A 24,986-nucleotide genomic window follows, 5' to 3' on the forward strand; every position below is an offset into this window, starting at 1 on the left:
CTGGGCACAGCATATTAATTTTCTCCTGGTCTGACGTCAGAAAAGGCGGAGGACAGAAAAACCTGCAGAACTATAGGTCTAACTGAAACAGTTGGAACCTTATGAACATAACCTGGTCTCGGAAAGAGAAAGGCCTTAACCAACCAGGAGCAAATTCCAGGCACGAGGGAGCCACCGAAAGTGCTTGAATATCTCCAATTCTTTTTAGAGATGAGATAGCGAGAAGAAGGATAGTCTTTAGAGTAGGAAACTTTTCCGAAACTTCCTCGATGGGCTCGAAAGGAGCAAGGGAGAGACCTTCTAAGATGACGGCCAGATCCCAAGATGGTACCCTTGTGCGAACTGCAGGCCTCAGCCTCAAGGTGACACGAAGGAAGCGAGACATAAGCGGGTGTTTCCCGAGGGAACCTCCACTTGAAGGGGTGTGGTAAGCAGCTAAGGCCGCCACATACACCTTCAGTGTGGAGTGGGATAACCCTGTGGAGAGACGGTCCTGCAGGAAATCCAGGACTGTACCAACCGGGCAGTTAACTGGGTCCTGCTGGCGCTCTCCACACCAAGAGGTGAAAAGTTTCCACCTCGCGGCATATAACTTCCTCGTGGAGGGAGCTCTGGATCGGAGGATGGTCTCAACGACCTCAGCCGAGAGACCAGAATCTATGAGCTGGGCCCCCTCAGAGGCCAAGCCCACAGCCTCCATAGCTCTAGACGGGGGTGAAGGATCGACCCACTCGCCTGAGAGAGCAGATCTCTCCTGATCGGTATCTCTAGGGGAGAGCCGTTGAGGAGAGACACTAGGTCCGCAAACCATACCCGGGCCGACCAGAACGGGGCTATTAGCAGGAGACTGAGCCCGTCCCGACGAACCCTCTCCAGAACTCCTGGGAGCAGAGCGATCGGGGGAAAAGCGTACAAGCGTGACCTCGGCCACGGATGTACCATCGCATCCAACCCCAGCGGGGCTGGATGGCTGAGAGAGAACCACAGCGGGCAGTGTGATGTTTCTCGAGAAGCAAATAGGTCTACCTCGGCAAGACCGAAATGTTTCCATAGGAGTTCCACCACCTCGGGGTGAAGACTCCATTCCCCGGGCCTCGGCCCCTGTCTTAACAGGATGTCTGCCCCCTGATTTAAATACCCCGGGAGATAAAAGCTCTCAGAGAAAGAATTTTCCCCTGGGACCATAGAAGGATCTGACGTGCCAGTTTGTAAAGCGGGCGAGAACGCAAACCCCCCTGATGGTTGATATAAGAAACCACCGATGTGTTGTCTGTCTGGACAAGAACATGGTGGCCCCTTAGGTCTGGGAGGAAGTGTTTCAGAGCCTGAAACACCGCCAACATCTCTAGGCAGTTTAAGTGCCACAGACGATGATGGTCCTCCCACAGACCCTGAGCCCACCCGTGAGAGAGGCATCTGTCATTAGCATAACGCGACGACAAGGAGCTCCTAACACAGGGCCTTGGGACAGAAACCAAGGATCTTTCCACATGATCAGGGCGTGATGACACCGTCGCAAACTCACGATCATGCGAAGCGGTTTTCCCCTCGGGGAGAATCCCTTGGTCCTGAGCCACCACTGTAACAGTCTCATGTGCAGGAGGCCAAGAGGTATCACGTTGGACGCAGCTGCCATGAGACCTAGCAGTCTCTGGAACTGTTTTACAGTGGATGACTGGCCTAGCTTGACCTGATCTACTGCAGCGAGAATCAAAGCAATACGAGCAGGTGACAATCGTGCCTGCATCGTCGTTGAATCCCACACTACACCTAGAAAAGTGGTTCTCTGTAATGGAGAAAGAACACTCTTTTTGGCGTTGAGCCTCAGCCCCAGTCACTTGATATGAGCAAGAACGACATCTCGGTGCCGAACCGCCTGTTGTTCCGATTGAGCTAGAATCAAGCAATCGTCTATATAGTACAGAAAGCGGATACCCTGTAACCTCAGCGGGGCTATAGCAGCATCCGTACACTTCGTGAATGTTCGGGGTGACAGTGCTAGGCCGAACGGAAGAACCCGATATTGGTACGCTTCGCCCCCGAAAGCGAACCTCAGGAACTTCCTGTGTTGAGGGAGGATAGATACATGGAAGTAAACGTCCTTTAGATCTATCATGACAAACCAGTCCTCGGATCTGATTTGAACATCCCCAGTGACAGACCCAGCACCCTGTAACGTACTGGCAGGGAACAGCTGGTCTGGGCACTCCACAACCCTCCTCGGAGGGGGCGAGCGTCCCTCGGGAAATCGCTCGCCGAGTCTCTCTACGCCCTGTGAAGGCAGGGTTAGAAGAGCAGACCACTGAGGGCATCGGAAAAGACAGGGCACCGTGTTCTTGTGCAGTGAACTCAGGTCTTTCACGATAGGGACCACCCTCAGAACCCTGACGTTCAGCACGTCAGGATTTTTTTTTTTTTTCGATGAAGTAGTATCCTAACTCCTTGCTGGGTGGGGGACCCATTCCGCCAGGAACTCTACTAAGGGAACCAGCCTCTCGAGGCTGGCCTCCGGATGAACATCCCGAGTGACAGACACAGCGCCCTGTAACATACTGGCAGGAAACAGCTGGTCTGAGCACTCCACAACCCTCCTTGGAGGGGGCGAGCGTCCCTCTGGAAATCGCTCGCCGAGTCTCTCTACGCCCTGTATAGGCAGGGTTAGTAGAACAGACCCCTGAGGGCATCGAGAAAGACAGGGCACCGTGTTTTTGTGCGGTGAACTCAAGTTTTTCCCGATGGGGACCACCCTCAGAGTCCTGACGTTCAGCCCGTCAGGACTTTTTCGACGCGGCCTTTCTGGCGACAATGACTGTCCTCAGATCAGTCCTGCCCCGAGAAGGCCGCGCCGGAGAGCACCCCGCCTCATCCCTCCAGTTTCTCTGCAGGGGGGCACGAGACGTGACACTCCGCTTCTGCTGTGCTCTTTTTGAAGACGAACTCGACGAAAGACTTTGCTCTGGTTGAACATTCTGCGTGACAGACACAGTGCCCTGTAACGGCGCACCGGCAGGGAACGACTGGTCTGAACACACTAGAACCCTCCTTAGAGGCGGCGAGCGTCCCTCGGGAAAGCACTCGCCAGACCCTTCTACGCCCTGTTTCGGCAGGGTTAGTAGGACGGGCCCCTGAGGACGCCGGGAGAGACAGGGCACCCTTAAGGGAGGTGAACGCAAGTCTCTCTCGGCGGGGACCCCCCTCAGATTTCCTTTGAGCAGGTCGGCCTGAAAAGCCTGCATAAAAGTCATCGTATGCAAACATGCAGCCGCCTGCCGAGCCACCGAGTAAGCCTTCCCCACCAGCACAGAGGTATATATATTTATTTATTTATTTATTTTTTGGTGGAAGAGCCGGTGCTTTAAGTGAAGACGATGAAGCAGGAGAGAGATAGCTCGCAAGCGTCTCCTCCGCCTACAGTATCGTCACATAACCAGCAGATTTAGCACCAACAATGTTACCATAAGCATTGGACTGATTTGTGTAAATTCTGCTTGAAACCGGTCTAACCCAGGTCTTTGAAACGTCAGCATGAAGATCTGGGAAGAACGGTAAGCACCGGCTAGAAGGTTGAGGTCGTGCAGACAGAAATCTATCATCTAGATTGCTTTTAATTCTAGAAACCTGTCTATCAGCTGGCCACTCGATGCTGTTATTTTTTTTTTTTTAGCTTTTCAACAGCCCGAGATAATACATCCATCAAACCTTCTTCATTTGCAGTATAATGTGATAAACTAGTTTTCTCTGATAATAAACTTTCGACATCCAGCTCCTCAGAACTGGAAAATCTCAATTCAACATCATCATGTGCCTCCACTCGGGCAGAAGTAACCGCCGCAGCGCGTGCTTCCAGAGCCGGGTGAGAGGCACAGGATCTCGTCGGAGATAGCTGAGATAGGGCGGAGCCCGTCTCAACGTCGCCAGCGAGATCCATCTGCGAGCCCCAAGACAAGCGCCGCCGCTCTGCCTCAACAGAAGCGGGACCCGAGCCTCGGGGAGCTCGCAGCAAATCACTCTCCTCGAAGAGCGATCGCCGCGAGCGCAGAGTTCTCAATGGAAAACGCTCGCAATGCTGACAATCGACTCCCTCGAGAGCCGACTGGGCATTGCTGCACTCCCAAACAAGCCACACTTAGCTCGTGTGAATCCCCACCCGTGATGTACTGAGTACAGGGGGGAACACACTTCTTATACTGCTCGCTCATATTGTTTTTTTTTATATAAAATATATATAGTGAAAACTCCTGACAAAACAGACAAACACAATCGACAGATTCAGACACACACAGAGCTGCTGAAGTAACTAAAAGCTGGCGTGTTGTGTACTCAGGGGATATTTATAGCTTCCTGGTCGATGACGTCACTCGCCGTACGCTCATTCTCTCCATTGACTGATTTCATTCATGCTTCAGACGCGTCACGCTGAGGGCGTTCCCACTGCGATTTCACGCAGCGGTAGTCCCTGAAGGGGAACAGCTGTTATATATTGGAATAATATTTCACAATTTTTACTGTAGTTTTCAGCAAATAATTGCAGCCTTGGTGAGCAGAAGAGTGTAATTATTCTAACTGCCAGTGTTAGTTGTAACATAATTCCAATCTACATAACTGATAACAAGAGCTATTAAGAAGCGTAATTATTAAAGAAAAAAAGTGTTATTCAGGGAATTCCTGAAATGCCAATTCATGCTTTTTTTACTGTAAATTGTAAAGATGGCTTTTTTCTACTTTCAAAAATGGCACATTTAACTGTAATGCAAGGTTATTTCTGTTATTGCAATGTGTTGTGAACTTTAAGCAGCTTCAATACGAGCACTGGTGAAACAATAGTAAAGAGTGATTGTGTGTGTTCTCTCCACAGCGCCTCCTACTGTTCGTATCGTGCACTCGGGTCACGCGTGTAACGTGGAGGAGGAGCGTTACTCTGAAAGGGTTTACACCATCCGAGAGGGAGAGACACTCGAGCTGTCCTGCCTGGTCACCGGACACCCACGACCACAGGTGAGACCACAACCACAACCAGAACCACAACCAGAACCATAAACCACAACCACAACCAGAACCACAACCACAACCAAATTCCACAACCAGAATCACAACCACAACCACAACCAGAACCAGAACCACAAGCAGAAGCACAACCACAACCACAACCAGAACCACAACCAGAATCACAACCACAACCACAACCACAACCACAACCAGAACCACAACCAGAACGACAACCACAACCAGAACCACAACCACAACCAGAACCACAACCAGAACCACAACCACAACCAGAACATCCTGGTTGCGTATGCAACCCACCGTTCCCTGAAGGAGGGAACGGAGGACGTAGTCGACGTCGAATGAAATGGGATCACGCTAGGGAGCCTATCATCTTCGATTACTATTGAACGAGCCAATGGAATTTGGCGTGCGTGATCTGCATCACACACTCCGCCCCCGCGGCGCGGGTATAAATACCGAAGTGGATGCACGCACTAGTTGCTTTTCGCTGAGGAGCCGAGAGTAACCCGGGGTCAGCGGTGGTCCAGCGGTAGTGGCAAGGGGACTACGTCCTCCGTTCCCTCCTTCAGGGAACGGTGGGTTGCATACGCAACCAGGACGTTCCCTTTCAGTCGATAACGCCAGACGTAGTCGACGTCGACTGAAATGGGATCACCCTTTGAACACGCAAAGGGACGCTGCGGAAGCCACATCCAACCCAGAGGGAGGTAACGTGGAGAATACACATATGAACTGGGCGGAAACCGGGCAGTCTAACATATGGAATGTCACTGGGGTGGCTCCAGCCTAAGACGGGGGAGACACACCGGACAGTGACGGCAGAGAGACTCTGCCGAGGGAAGACACAGGCTCGCCGCAGGGAGCCGTATCGTGGAAGAATACACATATGGGGTCGCCGTAGGGATCGCAACATATGGACCCAGCCTAACACTGGATCCACACTGCTTACGAGTGGTAGGCCTAACACCAGACGTTCCGCATGTCCAACGTCGGAGGAGTGTGGAGGAACTCAACAGGGTTCAATTTTAAGGGAACTCAACTGGAGTAGAAAGGCGCACGTATCCAGTCCATAGGAGGGGAATGGCGCAGCAAGCCGACACTTGAACCGGGCTCACGGTGAAACTGGCTTCATGAGAAGGGAGCCCACGGGAAGCAGCGGTTGAACTAGGTGTCGTCCAGCCCCCAACTCTAGAATCTGTTTAGCAAAGCATATTGTCAACGCCCAGGCGGAGCACTTTCCACTCATCATAGAGGAGCTCAACACCTAAGTGGACATGTTGAATCTTGTATTTTTACCGAAATGAAGGCAAGCACTAAGTGCAACTTTGCATGGAAACAGCCTTCCCTTTCTGCTGAATTACAACAGATATTTGTAGAGCTGGTCTGAGGTCTATGGCTTGAGTTCTGTACACGTCCAAGCGAACGGACAGAGAAGCCACTGCTGGATCTGCCTCGTCCAGGGCAGTGCTTGCAGGCTCACCACCTGCTCCTATTACGGGAGAGGTAGGAACCTTGGGCACAATCCGAGCCGGGGTCTCAGCTTGTGAGAGTTAGCCGGCCCAGACTCCAGGCACAATACGTTGACCGAAAGCGAGCAAGTCCCTACCCTCTAGTAGAGACCACGCGAGCAGGAGAACTGATATAACAGAATTTTTAACTCACTGCCTGCAGTGGCTCAGGGGCGGTCTCTGCAGTGCAGTCGCACCAGGGACAAGGCCCAAGAGGATAAAGAGGGACACAAGGATTTACAAGACCTTGCTCCTCAGGAACCTGACAATCAGAACGTGCTTCTGCACACTTCTGCAACACGATGAGCGTCGTTTAAACACCGAGGCAACATCATTTTGAGGGTGAAGGAAAAAAGCCTACTGCAACCCATTTTGCAGGAAAGAGAGCACTGACGTGATCGAAAGCTTTCAGGATCTCCTCTGGGGAGAAGACGCACTCAACGACTAGGTTCCACTTCTAAAGGCGTAAGCATGCTACCCATTTCTAGGGGGTGCTCGCAGAAGTGATGGTAACTATCACATGCCCTGTGATAGCCACCTGAACCTCCGCGTTCAGATGTAAGACCGCCCGGAATCTCCGGGGAAGAACGCGGGTGCCCTCGTGCCCCGTCCCTGAAAGAGTTTTCAGGGGAAGTCAGGAAGGCTGTCGATGGGAACCAGGTCTAGTTGGGCCAATAAGGGGAAACTATGAAGACCTGTTCCTCTCCTGACTTAGCACGTAGGTGCAAGCGACGGGCGCAAAAAGACAGGAGCGTTGCTCAACACAACATGTGAAGATCACTGGGCTTCTGGAGCATCTTCTGCTCAGCACTTGAGTGTGACAAGTTCACTGAGCTTCAGGAGCATTCCTGCTCAACACCTGAGTGTGATAAACTCACTGAGCTTCAGGAGCATTTCTGCTCAACACTTGAGTGCGAAGAACTTCACTGAGCACCAGGAGCATTTCTGCTCAGCACTCGAGTGTGACAAGTTCACTGAGATTCAGGAGCATTCCTGCTCAACACCTGAGTGTGATAAACTCACTGAGCTTCAGGAGCATTTCTGCTCAACACTTGAGTGCGAAGAGCTTCACTGAGCACCAGGAGCATTTCTGCTCAGCACTGCGTGTGACGAATTCACTGAGCTACAGGAGCATTTCTGCTCAACACCTGAGTGTGATGAACTCACTGAGCTACAGGAGCATTGCTGCTCAACACCTGAGTGCGATGAACTTCACTGAGGTTCAGGAGCAATTCTGCTCAACATGAAGTGTGATGATTTCACTGACTGGAGCAGGCGCAAGGCGACCATGAGTCGCAGTCACTTTTAGAAGGCTCACTGGGGTTAAACGCATTTCTGCGGGCCCCTGGGGCAGCTGAGACCCAGTGTTTGTCCAAGGGTAGTCCGCTCGGTTTACACAAACACTGGCGAAAAGATGAAACCGGGGGGGCAACTGAGCGGCCCCGGAATGGTCATGACCCAGCTGGACCCAGGGGATGGAGTCTCCACTTGCCCTGGCTATAACTGTCGTGAGGCTCGATGGCGGCACGATTGAGTAAAGTGGGAGGAGTGGAACAAAGCGTCCTCAGAAGCTTCTGACTCCAAGGAGGAGGTGACGGGTGAGTTGTGACATGCAGGGCAACGGTCGCAATGTCTAACAACTCGAGGCACGAATTCCCGTGTAGACGGGGGTCGCCCAGGCCCCCGTTAAAACACGCCCTTTGTACATGGCCCCTCTGTTGAAGAGGGTTTGGCAGCAGACCGGGGTGAACTATAGTCACACAGGGTGAGCTGCTCTGCCACGGTCACCTCGGGACTCGATCATGAAGCTAGCGCTGAAGCGGTCACATATGGAGGAAGCCAAAGGCTGCGACTACCATATACCCCAGGAGCCTCTGAATGTTCTTTCAGTGGGACCCTTTCTCACTTCAACACCAGCTGAACACATTCTCATTGGAGAGACGTGTTAGACCGAGTCCCTCTCCAAAACTGAAAAAGAGATACTCAGCCCGTGGGCGAGATTACTCTCTTCCAGTTGACCTGAAGACCCAACGGGACGCCACACACAGGATGGCCTGCGGTGCGGAAGGTAGAGATCTAAAGCACATGTCTTTCAGGTCGGAGCTGCAGACCAATCTTGGGCCAAGATGGTCACGACCCACACCTAGTAGCACGAAGAACAAGTTCACAACTGGCCTTCGTACCGGCTGGAGGAGCGGCTATATCAAATCCTTCGCCAGCAGGATAAGATAAGCACGCACAAGTCAGGAGCACTGCTCCACACTCGGTGCGATGAATATCACTGAATTTTCAGGAGCACGTTTGCTCAACACCTAATGTGATGATTATCACTGACTTGAGCGGGGTAGCCGAGCCTGGGGTGGGGCAGCAAAGTAGAGATAGTGGTGTCAGTGTGCAGTGCAACACTTACCTGTCTCCACTAGCGGCAGGGGGACGTGAGAAAGCGGATGACCCCGTCCTCGAACGCCCCAAGCTGCCTGTTGGCGACCAAGGGAAGCTGGGGGATGTAAGGCTATTACAGGGTCACACCGCCAGACTGGTCCACTTGGGACTCAGGAACAGAAAATTTGCTCTTTTTCTGAATATGTGGGTACCGCTGACCCCATTTTTATAGGGGCCAGCGGCGGAACAGACACACACATAACAAAAAACTCCAGCCGGCCCTCCAACCAGCCAGAGGGAGTGGATCGGCGACCACTCCACGAGCAACTCCTCCATCCCTGAGAGCCCGTCCAGGTTCAGCGTTTCCTTTTGCGCTGATGCTTACCACCTGGCTTGGCAGCGCCTGGAGCAGGCTGGGCGCCCCTTCCGCGGCCGGCTCCACGCCGGAACCTGGGTGAAGGCTGCTGCGATGGTTCGGCGGGAGCTGAGGCGGCTGCGGGCGGACGCCCTCGGCGACGAACAGGCGGAGGATCTGACCTCGGCGGGCGGGTGAAGGCAGCAGCGTCCCTCTGAGGCAGGATGTGCCGGATGTGCCTCCGTCTGTTTCTGAGCTGTAGAGAACTGTTGGGCAAAGTTCTCCACAGCGTCGCCGAATAACCCAACCTGGGAAATGGGAGAGTCCAGGAACCGAACCTTGTCCGCTTCTCTCATATCGGCCAGGTTGAGCCAGAGATGGCGCTCCTGGACCACAAGTGTGGACATCGCCGAACCGACCGCGCGAGGGCGCCGCCCGGAGGGCGAGGTCAGTTGCAGTGCGGAGCTCACCCATGAGCTCACGGTCCGAACTACCCTTGTGCATGTTCATGAGTGCCTGGGCCTGGTGGACCTGGAGCAACGCCATGGCATACAAGGAGGAAGCGGCTTGCCCACAAGCTTTGTAAGCCTTGCCCGTAAGAGCGGACGAGAACTTACAGGCTTTAGAGGGGTGACGAGGATCACCTCTCCAGGAAGCGGCCGCCGTTGGGCATAACTGCATCGCAACGGCCCGCTCCACCGGAGGGATAGCCTCGTAACCCTTCACCGCTCCCCCATCAAGGGTAGTGAGGGGGGAGGAGCTACTCAGGCGGTTTCTGGCAGAGAAAGGTGCCATCCATGCCCTCGTAAGCTCCTCATGCACTTCAGGAAAGAAAGGAACCAGGGCGGCGGACTGAGAACCAGTACGGCCCGCCCCGATATACCAATCATCCAACCGAGACGGCTCGGGACACGGTGGAGGGTTCGACACGAGCCCTACCACCTCGGCGGCCTTTTTCAGCATAGCTGACATTTCTGGATCTGGCTCGGGCAACACTGGTCTCCCGGAGGGAGGCAGTGCAGCCGAGTCGTCATCTCCAGAGTTCAGCTCCCCCTCCGATGCTGCGATTGACATCGTATCCCCTGGAGGGGCCCCAAATGACACGGCTGGCCTGTCCATTATAGAGGGACCAGCGGGATCAATGGGGAGCTCCACCGGTTGCGGTGTGAAAGAGGAGTGAGGGACCCACGGGGCCTGGCCGGGCGGATTACCCCTCACTGTGATCCTCAGATCACCCAGCTTGGACGGCACCCCAGTCTTTCTCTGGGAAGGTAACCCAGAGGAAGAACAAGGGCGGGGCCCAGAGGTGGGGACTGCACCAACGCTTTTGACGAAGGCGAGTCTAGATCTCAATACCGAGATGGTCATGTTCCCGCAGTGAGAACATGACTCATCCACGAAAGCTGCTTCGGCATGCTGTAAGCCCAAACATGCGACACAACTTTCGTGACCGTCAGAGGGGGATAGTGCCAGACCGCACCCAGAAACGCACGGATGGAATGGCATCTTGAAAAAGACGCACTCACACCCGTGTTGCTCTTTTAGGAAATGGGACCGTCACCAGTGCCGGAGCACACAGGGAATGACCGCGGCAAACATTGAATAGTCTTTCAACCAACAGTGAAGCACTCACTTCTCGCCCTCTAACCAACCGTCAACACACAAACAAACAATAGAAATTTTATGCTGTTAAAACAGCAGTTGAGAGCTGAGAAGCTCGCGATCACCGCTGCACCACGCTGTAGAACACCAACACTGGAGAGGTCTTCCCGTAAGAACACTGACAAACTCGCTCGTTGAATACAACAGCACTCCGAACGGCTCCGAAGACGAACGGCTCCGAAGCGAAAGGCAACTAGTGCGTGCATCCACTTCCGTATTTATACCCGCGCCGCGGGTACGGAGTGTGTGATGCAAATCACGCACGCCAATACAATGGCTCGTTCAATAGTACCAGAATCACAACCAGAACCACCACCAGAACCACAACCAGAATCACAACCACAACCAGAACCACAACCACAACCAGAACCACAACCAGAACCACCACCAGAACCACAACCACAACCAGAATCACAACCAGAACCACAACCAGAACCACAACCACAACCAGAACCAGAACCAGAACCACAATCAGAACAAGAACCACTACCACAACCACAACCAGAACCACAACCAGAACCAGAACCACAAACACAAACACTACCAGAACCACAACCAGAACCAGAACCACAACCAGAACCAGAACCACAACCACAACCAGAACCACAAACACTACCATAACCAGAACCACAACCACAACCAGAACCACAACCACAACCAGAATCACAACCAGAACCACAACCAGAACCACAACCAGAAACAGAACCAGAACCACAATCAGAACAAGAACCACAACCAGAACCACAACCAGAACCACAAACACAACCAGAACCACAAACACTACCAGAACCACAAGCAGAACCACAAGCAGAACCACAACCACAACCACAACCACAACCAGAACCACAACCACAACCACAACCAGAACCACCACCAGAACCACAACCTCAACCACAACCAGAACCACAAACACAAACACAACCACAACCAGAACCACAACCACGACCAGGACCAGAACCACAAACACAACCACAACCACAACCAGAACCAGAACCACAACCACAACCACAACCAGAACCAGAACCACAACCACAACCACAACCACAACCACAACCAGAACCACAACCACAACACGCACAATAATAGACATCTGTGCAGACCTGGTGTAACCTCTGGTGCTTTTCGGACATTTTTGTCCAAAAAAAATCAAAGTTTTTTTTATTTTTTTACTTTATTGGAATGGTACAACGGAAGCACTGGACCGCAACCTAATTTTTTTATTCTTTTTAATCCGTAAAATTTAAAATACAAAATATTAAATACATTTTTTTTTATCAAACTAACATATAGTACATTCATTTCATTGACAAAAAACAACAACAAAAAATTTTAATTTTTGAGCAACTCGTGAAGAGCACCAGAGGTTAAAAGCTCTTCAGATGCTGTTACTTAATGATAAAGGGTTTGTTTGAGGCGTCAGTGCAGAAGTCAATAACTACGTGCAACAATTATGTGATTTTTTTTCCAAAAATCAGAGTACAGACTTAATTGCAGTCAGAGGTTTACATGACAAAAGCAAACCGCTTCACTCTTGTTTATGGAAGCAAAATAGAGCAACATCTCAAAATTGAGCAGTGCATGAAAAATCAGTGGTTTTGTGTTATCATCTCTGAAATAAAGCTCTTAACTGGACCAAAGTTCACCGGCTGGATCTCCTGAGGGAATGTGATGGTGTCAGACGTGTTTATTAATGTCTTAATTGAGTGTTCATCTCTGCCCACATATTTCCCAGATGAATATGACCAACACAACAGCCCGGATAAACACCGGCGTTAACCCATAGAATATCCAGTATGATGGAGAAACCTGATGCTTCTGCATTCAGACTCAAGATTAGATAAGCAAAGACTTTTTAGACTGATTACATACAGTTATAATGCAGTTATTATAAAGAGGTCATATTATGCCGTTTCACAAAGTCTTAATGTTGTTTTTGGTCTCTACTAGAACAGGTTTTCCTGCTTGAATGTTGATTATTTTCCTCATATTCTCCATTGTTGCGGCTCCTCTCTTCCCAGTCTGTCAGTAACGCTCTGTTTACTTCCTGTTTCTATGAAGCCCCTCCTTCTGAAAAGCACACTGTGCTCTGATTGGTCAGCTGGAGCAGTGTGTTGTGATTGGTCGAGTGCTTCGAGTGTGTTTGGGAAATGTCCCGCCCCTTCCCATAACCGCCAGTTTAACACACTACTAACTAACTCAACCAGGCCCCGCCCCTTTATCCTGCGTATGAATTATTATAATGAGGAATATTGTGACGTGTTTGTTCTCGTATCTCAGAACTTTTTTATGATTGTTATTCCTCCCCAAATGGACTGATTTTGGTCTGTCTGTCTGTCGTTTTATCGTTTTATTTAGTACGTTTTTGCAATAAATGCAGAGACATGCAAGTTCAATTAAACAAAAAAATAAAATTGCATGCAAAAGTTTTCTTTTGCCACAGCTATAAATGTGAATTTTGCCTTTTTCCCCCTCAATATTTCACTTAAAAACAAAGGTCTAAAATGACCTTTTTGCTAATGGCTGTAGGATTGTAGTGCCAATTAATATTAATTTACAGTCAAACACGTTATTTTTGATGATTAAAACATTGTTAGCCTGTTTTCCTGCGTCACTGAAGTCTGAGTCAGTCTCTCGCTGAAATGCTGCATCATAAAATCTGATTTATTGCTCGTTCAGTATTTGGAAACACAAACCCTGTTATGTTTCAATTCCTCAAACACTGCCAGCCAACAAACCAGTTTTATTTATCACTCAGCGAGCGCCAGAAGCTGGAGGAGACCAGCGGTGTCGAGTGTGTGTTCTGGACAGCAGCCGGCTGAATGTGTGTGTGTGTGTAAGTGTGTGTGTGTAAGTGTGTGTGTGTGTGTGTGTGTGTCTGTGTGTGTGTGTGTGTGTGTGTGTGTGTGTGTGTGTGTGTGTGTGTGTGTGTGTGTGTGTGTGTGTGTGTGTGTGTGTGTGTGTAAGTGTGTGTGTGTGTGTGTGTGTGAGGAGGTAGAGATGTGCGTCACACACTTCATCATGTGATTTGCTGAACTGCTGCTCTTCCTGAAAAAGAGTTCAAGAGGTCAATATTACAGCATTTTATTCCCTGATGGACATTTATTTTACTTACTTACTGTATGCATATATGTATTTTTATATTTTTTCATTTATTTTATTTATTTACTGTATTTATGTATGTATGAATGTATGTATTTATTTTTTTTATTTTATTTTTTTATTTATGTCTATCTATCTATCTATCTATCTATCTATCTATCTATCTTTCTGTCTGTCTATCTATCTATCTATCTATCTATCTATCTATCTATCTATCTATCTATCTATCTATCTATCTATCTATCTATCTATCATCCATCCATCATTTCGGTTGTTTGTTATTTCAAGTGGCAGAAGTCGAGTTGTAGAAAAGATGTGAATATTACCAATTCGTACAGTAATTATGGTAATTTCTGTAGTGAAAGCAGCAGTCGCTCAATTTGAGCCATTTCTCCGGCTTGATCTTTTACAGAAATCCCTCTTTCCTCAAATATTTATTTACATTGTGCTTTATTCAGAAGTGGCTGAAAATAAATCATCTGCTGCTTTAAACTGGAGGTTGCTTTGGATTGGATAAATGAGATGTTATTTGTCGGTGCCTTGGGGATTGACTCTGCCCATTCACCCTAATTAATATTTAATTTGCCTTTGATCAATATACAGCCCATTAATTTGTCCACTCCAGCGTAGCGCAGTCACACATAGCAAGTATTGATCCCTATATTTCAATTGAAAAGGTGAAGCCCGTTGAGTTAGTGAGACACACCGGCCCCGACTCATCTCGCATGTGTGACACTCCAACGCTTAATTAAAGTTTTAAAACGGGGGAGATCAAAGATTCCTGGTGTCTCCTTTGAAATCGAATCATTAAGATGCTCCGGTCCAGCCACGGGCAGGTTTCGGGCTTGATGCTTCGGATCCGGGAACGCCGTTCCTGAACAGCAGGAGATTCTCAGCGACCTGAAACTGTTGATATATAAAACTAGACGAAGCTCCTGAGAAAAGATCATTATTGAGGACGTTAATATGGACAGTGAGTCTCAACATCTCATTAATATCCCTCTTCTTCAGTGTTTCTGATAACTGAAACTAAAACTATTAAAGGTATTGTTTTCAGGCTCTACTAGAGCAGGTTTTCCTGCTTGAATGTTGATTATTTTCCTCATATTCTCCATTGTTGCGGCTCCTCTCTTCCCAGTCTGTCAGTAACGCTCTGTTTTCCCAAAAGCATCGTCAGCCAACTATAGTCGCAAGTTTGGTCGTTATCATCATAGTTAAACAAGTCATTGTTTCCCGAAACCATCGTTCGAACGAACATTCGCAAACAGCATTGCAGAGTTGTGTGTTTGAGCGACAGATCTCGACCTGCGGTTAGAAGAAGAGTTTCTATACTTTTTGAAGAGTGCGCATGTGTGAACGAGCTCTAGTTTAAGAACGAGTCTATGATTGAATCTGGAAATAAAGCAAAATAACTGAGAAAAATGAGAAATCCTTGAGAATTAAGACCTCAAATGTCTGTAATTTATAGCAACACATCTAGCGTTAATTCGATTTCAAACAGACTCCTGTTTACTTCCTGTCTCTATGAAGCCCCTGCTTTTGAAAAGCACACTGTGCTCTGATTGGTCAGCTGGAGCAGTGTGTTGTGATTGATCGAGCGCTTTGAGTGTGTTTGGGAAATGTCCCGCCCCTTACAATAACCGCCAGTTTAACACACTACTAACTAACTCAACCAGGCCCCGCCCCTTTATCCTGCGCATGAATTATTATAATGAGGAATATTGTGACGTGTTCGTTCCCGGAAGAAACTCAAGATACAATGGAGGCGTTTCAGGAGTTCAGAAACACTGACACTGATATAGAGAACAACTCACTTTTTCTTGATCTAACAGCAACATTACACACACTAAAGACAGATCAACATGGACAAAAGAATAAAATAAGAAATGAATCAACCTGTGAGATCATTTCAATGTTGATTTTAAGGAAATCTAGTATTAATATCCTCGTGTAATGTTGGCATTAGTGCTTATAATCCTCCATTTGTTGCTCGTCTCTCGGATTATGCCACCGGTCGAGTGATCATCCCTCTGGGCAGAAGATCTGGTTTACCGGCGTAATCCTTCACAAGCACATCTGAGTCCTCAACCTTCATACGGACGCCATTTCACAGCTGCACGGCACAAAATGAGGCTCTTTCTCAGTGTTTCGGTCTCGTTTTCCAACACAAATACCTAAACATTCTTAAATCAAGACACGTTTACTGGAGAAGCATAAATTACTGAAGATATTAAGAATTGTTTTCTGAAAAATGTATCAAAATGAAGTGAGTTTGTGCTTAAAACAACTTAGAACAAATGATGGAGCCAGAAAAATAAATTCAAAGGGAAAACAAGATGATTTTTCTGAACTCGTTGGCAGATATTTGCTCTTTTTTTAAGCTTAAACACATTTTTTCAGAAAAAAAGACTTCATATCTAAAGTCATTTTGCTTCTTAAGTAAATTATTTTCACATGTGGAACACGTACAGTACTTTGCACTTGGGAAACATGGTTCCCTTTCGAGGGAACTCGCGATGCGTCACTTGACGCTTTGGGAACGCCCCCAGCGTGCATGCGTCTGAGCATCAATGTCAACTAGTCCAATGGAAAGAATGAGCGTCACGGGCGGGTGACGTCATGACCAGGAAGGGATAAAGGCTCACCCGGTGAAACGCGGCATTAGCTTCTGTGTCTCAGCAAGCGATCTGTTTCATTTTGTCTCTGTCTATTTACTGTTGTCTGTTGCGGAAAAGGATGGAAACTAAGCAAGTGTACAAACAGTGTGTTTCTCCCTGCCCGCGTTATTTAACGGGTGGGGACACACACGAGCTTTGTGTCGTTTGTTTGGGAGTGGAGCATGCGGTCTCAGCCTTCGAGGGGGCTGAGTGCCAGCATTGTGAGATGTTACCGCTTCGCATGCTCCGCTCTCGCCTGTCACTCTTTGATAAAGTGAGTGGGCAGGCTCGCGATCCACAGGGATCAGGCGCGGAGAATGCATTCCTGGGGATCGCAAAAGGATCTTTCGGAGGGGTTGGAGACGGGTCCGAGGGCTCTTTCTCCTTCCTTACCCGAGAGATCCAGTGCTCTCTCCCCGGTGTCGGAAGCACGCTCTGCGGTTTCTTTCGCCCGGGGAGAGAGCCCTCCATTACTTTATTGCTCTTCCTCCGAGGAGGTTGATGTGATGAGTGTGGAGAGTGTAAGCACACACATGGGGGAAAGAGATTCACAATTTATTTCCCCAGCATATGATGAGCTGGTGGATGTTATGTCGCGGGCTGTAGAGAAGTTAAATATTGAATGGCCATCTGAGAATAAGGGCGCTCGTCCTAAAAGCAAATTAGATGAGCGCTTTTTATCTTCCACCACATTATCTCCACCACGAGGGCTTCCATTTTTTCCCCATTTGCACAATGAGATTTCTAAATCGTGGAATAAACCATACTCATCACGTCTTTTCAGCCCTCATGTTAACACTTATTCGAGAATAAGAGGGCTGAAAGAGTATGGTTATGAGGCGATGCCCCAGGCGGAAGAGAATTTAGCCAGTTATCTTTCCCCTGGTCCCGCATCGTCTCTGAAAGCCTCGGCTTTGCCCACTAGACCGCTTAAAGCCACTTCGGTGTTAGTGGGCAAAGCTTATACGGCAGCAGGTCAAGCTGGAGCATGTCTGCATACTATGGCAGTGCTCCAGGCTTATCAAGCTGACCTGCTGGGGGATCTGGATAGTAGTGAGGGAGTCAGTCATGACGATATTCGTGAACTTCGTCGGGCTACCGATCTTTCTCTCAGGGCTACTAAGGAGACCGCCAGAGCAATTGGGCGGTCTATGGCAGCCTTGGTAGCTACTGAGAGACATTTATGGTTAAATCTGTCTGAAATTAAAGAAAAAGATCGAGCTTTTTTATTAGATGCTCCGCTTGAACCTTCTGGTCTCTTCGGCGACGCAGTCCACGCGGTCGTCGAGAGATTTCAGGAGTCAAAAAAACAAGCGGACGTTTTTAAAAAGTTTATCCCTCGCCGGGTCCAGCCCCCTGGAGCTGCTGGGCGTGAGCAGCCCCAGCCGTCGAGCTCATCATATCGTGTGCATCAGAAAGAGAGTGTTGCATCTCGTGCACCTCCACGTAGAGACTGGAGACAGACGCAACCCTCTCAACCGAAGTCTTCTAAGTCGAAGCCGGATCTGAGGACCGTTCTTCAGGCGAAGAAGACTTCGGTTAAAAAAAAAAGGTCCTGATGTTCATGCATCAGGCCTGTGAGGACAGCCCCGACCGAAGTGGAGCGGTGTACACCTCATTTTACGGTGCCCGTTCCATTTCGGGGTCCTCACGAGACCGTTCTGCCAACCCTGCCACCCTCGGTGCTTCAGGGCGCAGCGGTCTCCAGCGAGTCGCTGATGCTATGCTGCGGCACAGCATCGGTTTCGCGCCCTCTGAGGGGGGCCTTAGAGCGGCCAGTTCAGGTAGTTCCTGCCATTATGTTTCAGGCTCCGGAATTGGCTGTCTCGATAACACCAGAGACCAGCCTCGAGAGGCTGGTTCCCTTAGTAAATTTTCTGGCAGCGTGGAAGCTTCTGCCGAATATTTCTCATTGGGTCCTGCAGATTGTAGAGAAAGGATACAGAATCCAGTTTGGTTCTCGTCCTCCTCGTTACAACGGGGTGCTGCCCACAGTGGTGCATCCCGAGCAGGCTCTGGTAATGGAGCAAGAGGTAAAGGCCCTGTTAGCAAAGGAAGCTATAGAACAGGTGTACTCACCCGACAGAGAGTCGGGTTTTTACAGCCGTTATTTCATTGTTCCAAAAAAGGATGGGGGGTTGCGTCCCATTTTAGATCTTCGTCTGTTGAATCGTTCAGTACAGAAACTCAAGTTCAAGATGCTGACACTCAAACAGATCGCGACTCAAATCAGATCCGAGGACTGGTTTGTCACGATAGATCTGAAGGACGCCTACTTCCATATCTCCATCCTCCCTCAGCACAGGAAGTTCCTAAGGTTTTCTTTCGGGGGCAAAGAATACCAATATCGGGTTCTTCCTTTCGGTCTAGCTTTATCACCCCGCCGTTCACGAAATGCGTGGATGCAGCTCTAGCCCCTCTCAGGCTTCAGGGCATACGTATTCTGAACTACATCGACGACTGGCTGATTCTGGCGGAATCAGAGCAGTCGGCGGTTCGGCACCGAGGTGTCGTTCTCGCTCATATGCAGATGTTGGGGTTGAGGCTCAACGCCAAGAAGAGTGTTCTTTCTCCAGTACAGAGAACCACTTTCCTTGGTGTGGTATGGGATTCAGTGACGATGCGGGCCACTCTATCGCCCGTTCGTGTAGCTGCTATCCTGACAGCCACCAAAGAGCTAAAGCTAGGCCAGTCACGCACTGTGAAACAGTTCGAGAGACTGTTGGGTCTCTTGGCGGCAGCGTCCAACGTGATTCCTTTTGGCCTGCTGTACATGAGACCTTTACAGTGGTGGCTAAGGACCAGAGGGTTCTCCCCGAGGGGAAACCCACTTCGTATGATCAAGGTCACGCGGCGGTGCCTTCGTGCCTTAATTATATGGAGGAAACATTGGTTCTTAACCCAGGGTCCGGTATTGGGAGCTCTTTGCCATCGTGTTACGATCTCGACAGATGCTTCCCTCACCGGCTGGGGAGCGGTAATGGAAGGCCGCTCGGTTCAGGGTCTGTGGAAAAGTCATCATCTTTCGTGGCACATCAATTGCCTGGAGATGATGGCTGTCTTCAATGCGTTAAGACAGTTTCTCCCAGACCTGAGGGGCCATCATGTGCTTGTACGAACAGACAACACATCAGTGGTCTCTTATCTGAACCGTCAGGGGGGTCTGCGGTCGCGTCCGCTCTGCAAACTGGCGCACCAGATCCTCCTGTGGTCTCTGGGGAAGGTACTCTCCCTGAGGGCAGTGTATATTCCTGGGGACCAGAATGTGGGGGCAGACATCCTGTCGAGGCAGGAACTGAGGCCAGGGGACTGGAGACTCCACCCCGAGGCGGTGGAGAAAATTTGGGAGTTTTACGGCCAAGCAGAGGTGGATCTGTTTGCGTCTCAGCACACGACGCACTGTCCACTTTGGTTCTCTCTTACTCACCCAGCCCCCCTGAGGCTGGATGCTATGGTGCAGACGTGGCCGAGGCTACGTCTGTACGCATTTCCCCCTGTTGCTCTGCTCCCAGGAGTTCTGGAACGAGTCCGCCAGTACGGAATAAGCCTACTGCTTGTAGCACCACGCTGGCCGAGTCGGATCTGGTTTGCGGACCTGATCCATCTCTTAGACGGTCCTCCCTTGGAGATCCCGATCAGGAGAGACCTTCTGTCTCAGGCCGGGGGCACAATATTTCACCCTCGACCAGAGATTTGGAACCTGTGTGTTTGGCCTCTGAGGGGGCCCAACTCATAGAGAGTGGTCTCTCAGCTGAGGCTGCTGAGACCATCCTAAGCTCCAGAGCTCCAGCTACTAGGAAACTATATGCGCTGAAATGGAAAGTTTTTTCTGTATGGTGTCACCGACATCAGTGGGATCCGGTTAACTGTTCTGTGAACACAGTACTCGAGTTCTTGCAGGAGCGCTTTACGTCAGGTTTATGTCCTTCCACACTTAAGGTTTACGTGGCGGCCATTGCGGCTTACCACGCCCTGGTTGGGGGTACATCGTTGGGTCGAGACCCCCTGATTACACGTTTCCTTCGTGGCACATTGAGGCTGAGGCCTGCAACTCGCACTAGGGTGCCAGCTTGGGATTTGGCATTAGTACTAGAAGGCCTGTCTAGGGCTCCATTCGAGCCCTTAGATTCGGTTACAGAGAAATTTCTTACCCTTAAGACTATCTTTCTGCTAGCTATTTCGTCCCTTAAGAGAGTTGGAGACCTTCAGGCCCTTTCGGTTTCCCCCACTTGCCTTGAGTTAGCACCGGGGATGGTCAAGGCATTCTTATATCCAAAACAGGGATACGTCCCTAAGGTGCCGACCTTGATTCCGAGGCCTATCGTGCTGCAGGCTTTCTGTCCTCCTCCTTTTACATCTGCGGACCAGGAAAGGCTGAACCTCTTGTGTCCAGTGCGAGCACTGGATACTTATGTTCATCGGACATCTTCTATGAGGAAGTCCGACCAGTTATTTATTTGCTTTGGATCACCTAAGAAGGGTCTTCCTGCTTCTAAACAGACGGTTAGCAAGTGGATAGTCGAGGCTATTTCACTTGCATACGAGTACTCTGACCATCCGTGTCCCTTGGTGGTCAGAGCTCACTCAACGAGGGGTATGGCGGCCTCTAAAGCCTTGTTATTTGGGGTTTCCCTCCAAGACGTTTGTGATGCGGCAGGCTGGTCCTCACCGCTCACATTCGTCAGGTTTTACAGTTTGGACCTGGATGCTGCCCCAGGTTCTCAGGTGCTTAGTGCTTAGTTCCAACAGACTGACACTCAGGTACTTGGAATTCTGGCGTTTTGGGTATTCTCGTTCCCAAAGCGTCAAGTGACGCATCGCGAGTTCCCTCGAAAGGGAACGTCTCAGGTTACTACTGTAACCATAGTTCCCTGAGAAAGGGAACGAGACGATGCGTCAACCTGCCATACTTCCTGCTTCCCTGTGATCGGCTTGCTTCGACTTTTTGAAGCTAATGCCGCGTTTCACCGGGTGAGCCTTTATCCCTTCCTGGTCATGACGTCACCCGCCCGTGACGCTCATTCTTTCCATTGGACTAGTTGACATTGATGCTCAGACGCATGCACGCTGGGGGCGTTCCCAAAGCGTCAAGTGACGCATCGTCTCGTTCCCTTTCTCAGGGAACTATGGTTACAGTAGTAACCTGAGACGTTTTTTAGGCTTAGAATGTGTGATATTAACACCTAAAATGTGTTTAACTAAAACTAAATCTAAAAATCGTGTCAAAATGACAATTAACTCCTTAAAGGGACAGTTCACCTAAAAGTCATCATTCTGTCATGATTCCCTCATGTCATTTAAACCTGTATGACTTTCTTTATTCTGTGGAACTTTAAAGAAAGCTAAAACAAGTCATATGAAGATTTTTAAAATAAACTTGCTCTTAAATCCACTTTAATATGTCTTGTCACGTTTAGTATTGTGTTTGGATGAGTAAATGATGACAGATCGATCACATCTGGGTGAATTATTACTTTATTATTAATAGACGTTAACAGACTTGATGAGTTGATACTAATTGGAGACATGCACTTTTTTCTGAAAACTAGATTCTTATATTTTGAAAGATTTAAACTAGCAGAAGCGAAGATTCATGAATGGAGAAGCTCTTAGTTTAAGCTCTGGATTAAATCTGTACTATGAATCACTCTGGATAAGAAACATCAGCTAAGTGAAGACTAATGCATATTATAAAGCTTTTCCCCCCGTCTCAGGCTTACAACCAAAACCAGGCGACAGACGGTTGTGAAAAGCTTGAACGATGTCAATGAGATCAATCTGAAATGCTGAAAAAAAAGGAAAAAAAAGATGTTCTTTCTAGGTATTATCTCGTGCAAATATCTAAACATTCTTAAATCAGCCTTTTCAGGAAAAAACACATGAATTTTCCATGTTTTCCACATGTGATCACATGTATTTCACATGGGAACGGTTCCAAAACTGTTTATAAAACATACAATTGCATGTCCTTCTTATTGTAGTCAAGTATTGAGTTAGTGTGTTAAACTAGCAGTTATGGTAAGGGGCGGGGCATTTCTCAAACACACTCGAAGTGTTCAACCAATCATAACACACTAATCCAGCCGACCAATCAGAGCACAGTGTGCTTTTCAGGAGGAGGAGCTTCATAGAGACAGGAAGTAAACAGGAGTGTGTTTCCCGAAAGCATTAGCCATCTTTCGCAAACAACATCGCAAAGTTGTGTAGCTGGAACAACAGATTTAGAACAGAAACAGTTTCTTGTTTTCATGACATGGACTCAATAAATCCTGATCTTGAGCAAAATAAGCGAGCTGACATTCAGTACAATCTATATATCTTTTATTTAGATTACATACACATGTAATTTACGTCTTTAAGTTTGTCGAGAGATGTGAAGTGTAGTTTTTGAAGAGTGCGCATGTGTGAACGAGCTCTAGTGTACGAACGAGTCTATGATTGAATCTGGAAATAAAGCAAAACAACTGAGAAAAATGAGAAATAGTCCTCAGATGTCTGTAATTTATAGCAAAACATCTAGCGTTAATTTGATCACAAACAGATTAATTAAAAGTAGTTATTTCTCCACACGTGCGTGACGTCATTAACACATGTGTTTAAACGACCAATTTACGACAAGATGTTTTCAGGAAACAGTCGTGACTAGCTCGCTGATTTCTTCAACGATGCACTACTATAGCAGTGAAGCAGCGAGTTACAGCGTTACTGACAGACTGGGAAGAGAGGAGCCGCAACAATGGAGAATATGAGGAAAATAATCAACATACATTCAGGCAGGAAAACCTGTTCTAGTAGAGCCTGAAAACAACATCAAGACTTTGTGAAAGAGCGTAATAAGTCTTTAAACACCATGTCTGAAAGTACACTGTCTGTTTTGCTCTACCGTGACTCATTTGAACTGTTTTTTAAGGCATATTCTTGTTCTCTCAACAGTTTCAGGGCTTTATTTTGTTGCTGTTTCTGTGGCTGGGTTTCCGGCTCGTCTTTGTTGAATCGTCTCACAAAGATCACGGCCAACTCGATTCATATTCACAACAACACCTGGGTTTGAAATGACTGTCAGATTAATCATGAAGCGCCGACAGTGAGGATTCAGTCTGTCTGTCCTCTCAGGCCTCGGTTTTCACACAGAAACATCTTGTTGTGTGTTAAATACACAAATAAATGTCTTCAGAGATCACATGGAGCGGTCCATTTTTGTTTTAATTTTTTGTTTTTTTAGGATTTTTTGATGAATATAAAGTTCAGCATTTAATGCAAACCTCATTCTCATAAATCTGTATTCAGTATTTTATTATTTGGCTCAGTCTGAAATATAACAGTTCACATTGACATGACCATATTGCACAAACAACCTTTTCTCTTTTGTTCAAACCAAAATCAGTTATTGGGTTTACAGAATAAGATACTTGATGCTCAAGTTATGAATCGGGGTAAATATTAATGCATCAATGCTTTGCTTGAACGATTATTGATTTTGAACAGTCCATAAAGCATTTTCCCTCAGAGGTTAAATTCATAGCACTAATGAATCCTGAAACACACAGACTGACAAAAACAGACCCTCCTTTTACGTGTCCTGACTTTCCCAAGATCCCACGACTGGGACGTTCAATCCCCATCCGATCCTCCTCTCGCTTCCACAGGAACACGGCGGTTAATCTCTCTTCGACTGGGACGTGATGCTGGAATGGCAGTGTGTGCTTCACCTTGTCACTCGGCTTGACTCCGCAGAATACACGACGTCTTAGCAGAGCTAAATTGACATTGGCATTGTCAAAGGAAAATGGCGAGGAGGCGTTCCCAGAGGACTCGCGCTGGCATTTGTTTGACAAACGAGTGACTGTGACACAGTGCCACACAGCATCTGCACACACACGACGAAACTCAAAACCCTTGTGAAAAACAACAAGTGTGCTTACAGTGCCTAGCATAAGTGAATATGCTAAAGTTGACTAAAAAGAGGAATAAAAAACCATCTTTTGGAAATTGATCATAATGCTTTAATTTAAAAAATGAGGAAAACTCCAACCTTTAAGGGCACCAATTTTCTTTGTGAATGAATAATGTATCGTAAATAAATAAATGTTCTTCCTTAAAATACAGGTTGCGTAAGTCAGGACACCCCTATGTTAAATTCCCATAGAGACAACAGATTTTTATTTTTAAAGGCCAGGTGTGTTCACTTATACTATCCACTGTAAATGCATTGATGTGCACTTCAAATCTTAAAGTTGGAGTTATAAGAAATACATAGAAATAAAAGGCCACTTAATTGTACCTAAAGAGAGTACACTTTTATAAAAGGTGCATTTT

The 24,986-nt window shown here is 48.2% G+C and overlaps 1 protein-coding gene across 3 annotated transcripts in view; it reads left to right on the forward strand.

Annotated features, from left to right (window-relative positions):
• The window catches only part of LOC143707733 (MAM domain-containing glycosylphosphatidylinositol anchor protein 2), a 288,467-nt gene that overhangs the window by 58,030 nt on the left and 205,451 nt on the right, over positions 1–24,986 (forward strand). For all 3 annotated transcript variants that reach the window (XM_077200059.1, XM_077200057.1, XM_077200058.1), the window contains exon 2: positions 4,856–4,995. In XM_077200059.1, the coding sequence (XP_077056174.1) occupies positions 4,856–4,995 (140 nt within the window). The remainder of the gene's footprint in view (positions 1–4,855; positions 4,996–24,986) is intronic.

The sequence above is a fragment of the Siphateles boraxobius genome, unplaced genomic scaffold, assembly GCF_051911475.1.
Source record: "Siphateles boraxobius isolate OS27281-9 unplaced genomic scaffold, OSU_SipBor_1 115, whole genome shotgun sequence".
NCBI lineage: Eukaryota > Metazoa > Chordata > Actinopteri > Cypriniformes > Leuciscidae > Siphateles > Siphateles boraxobius.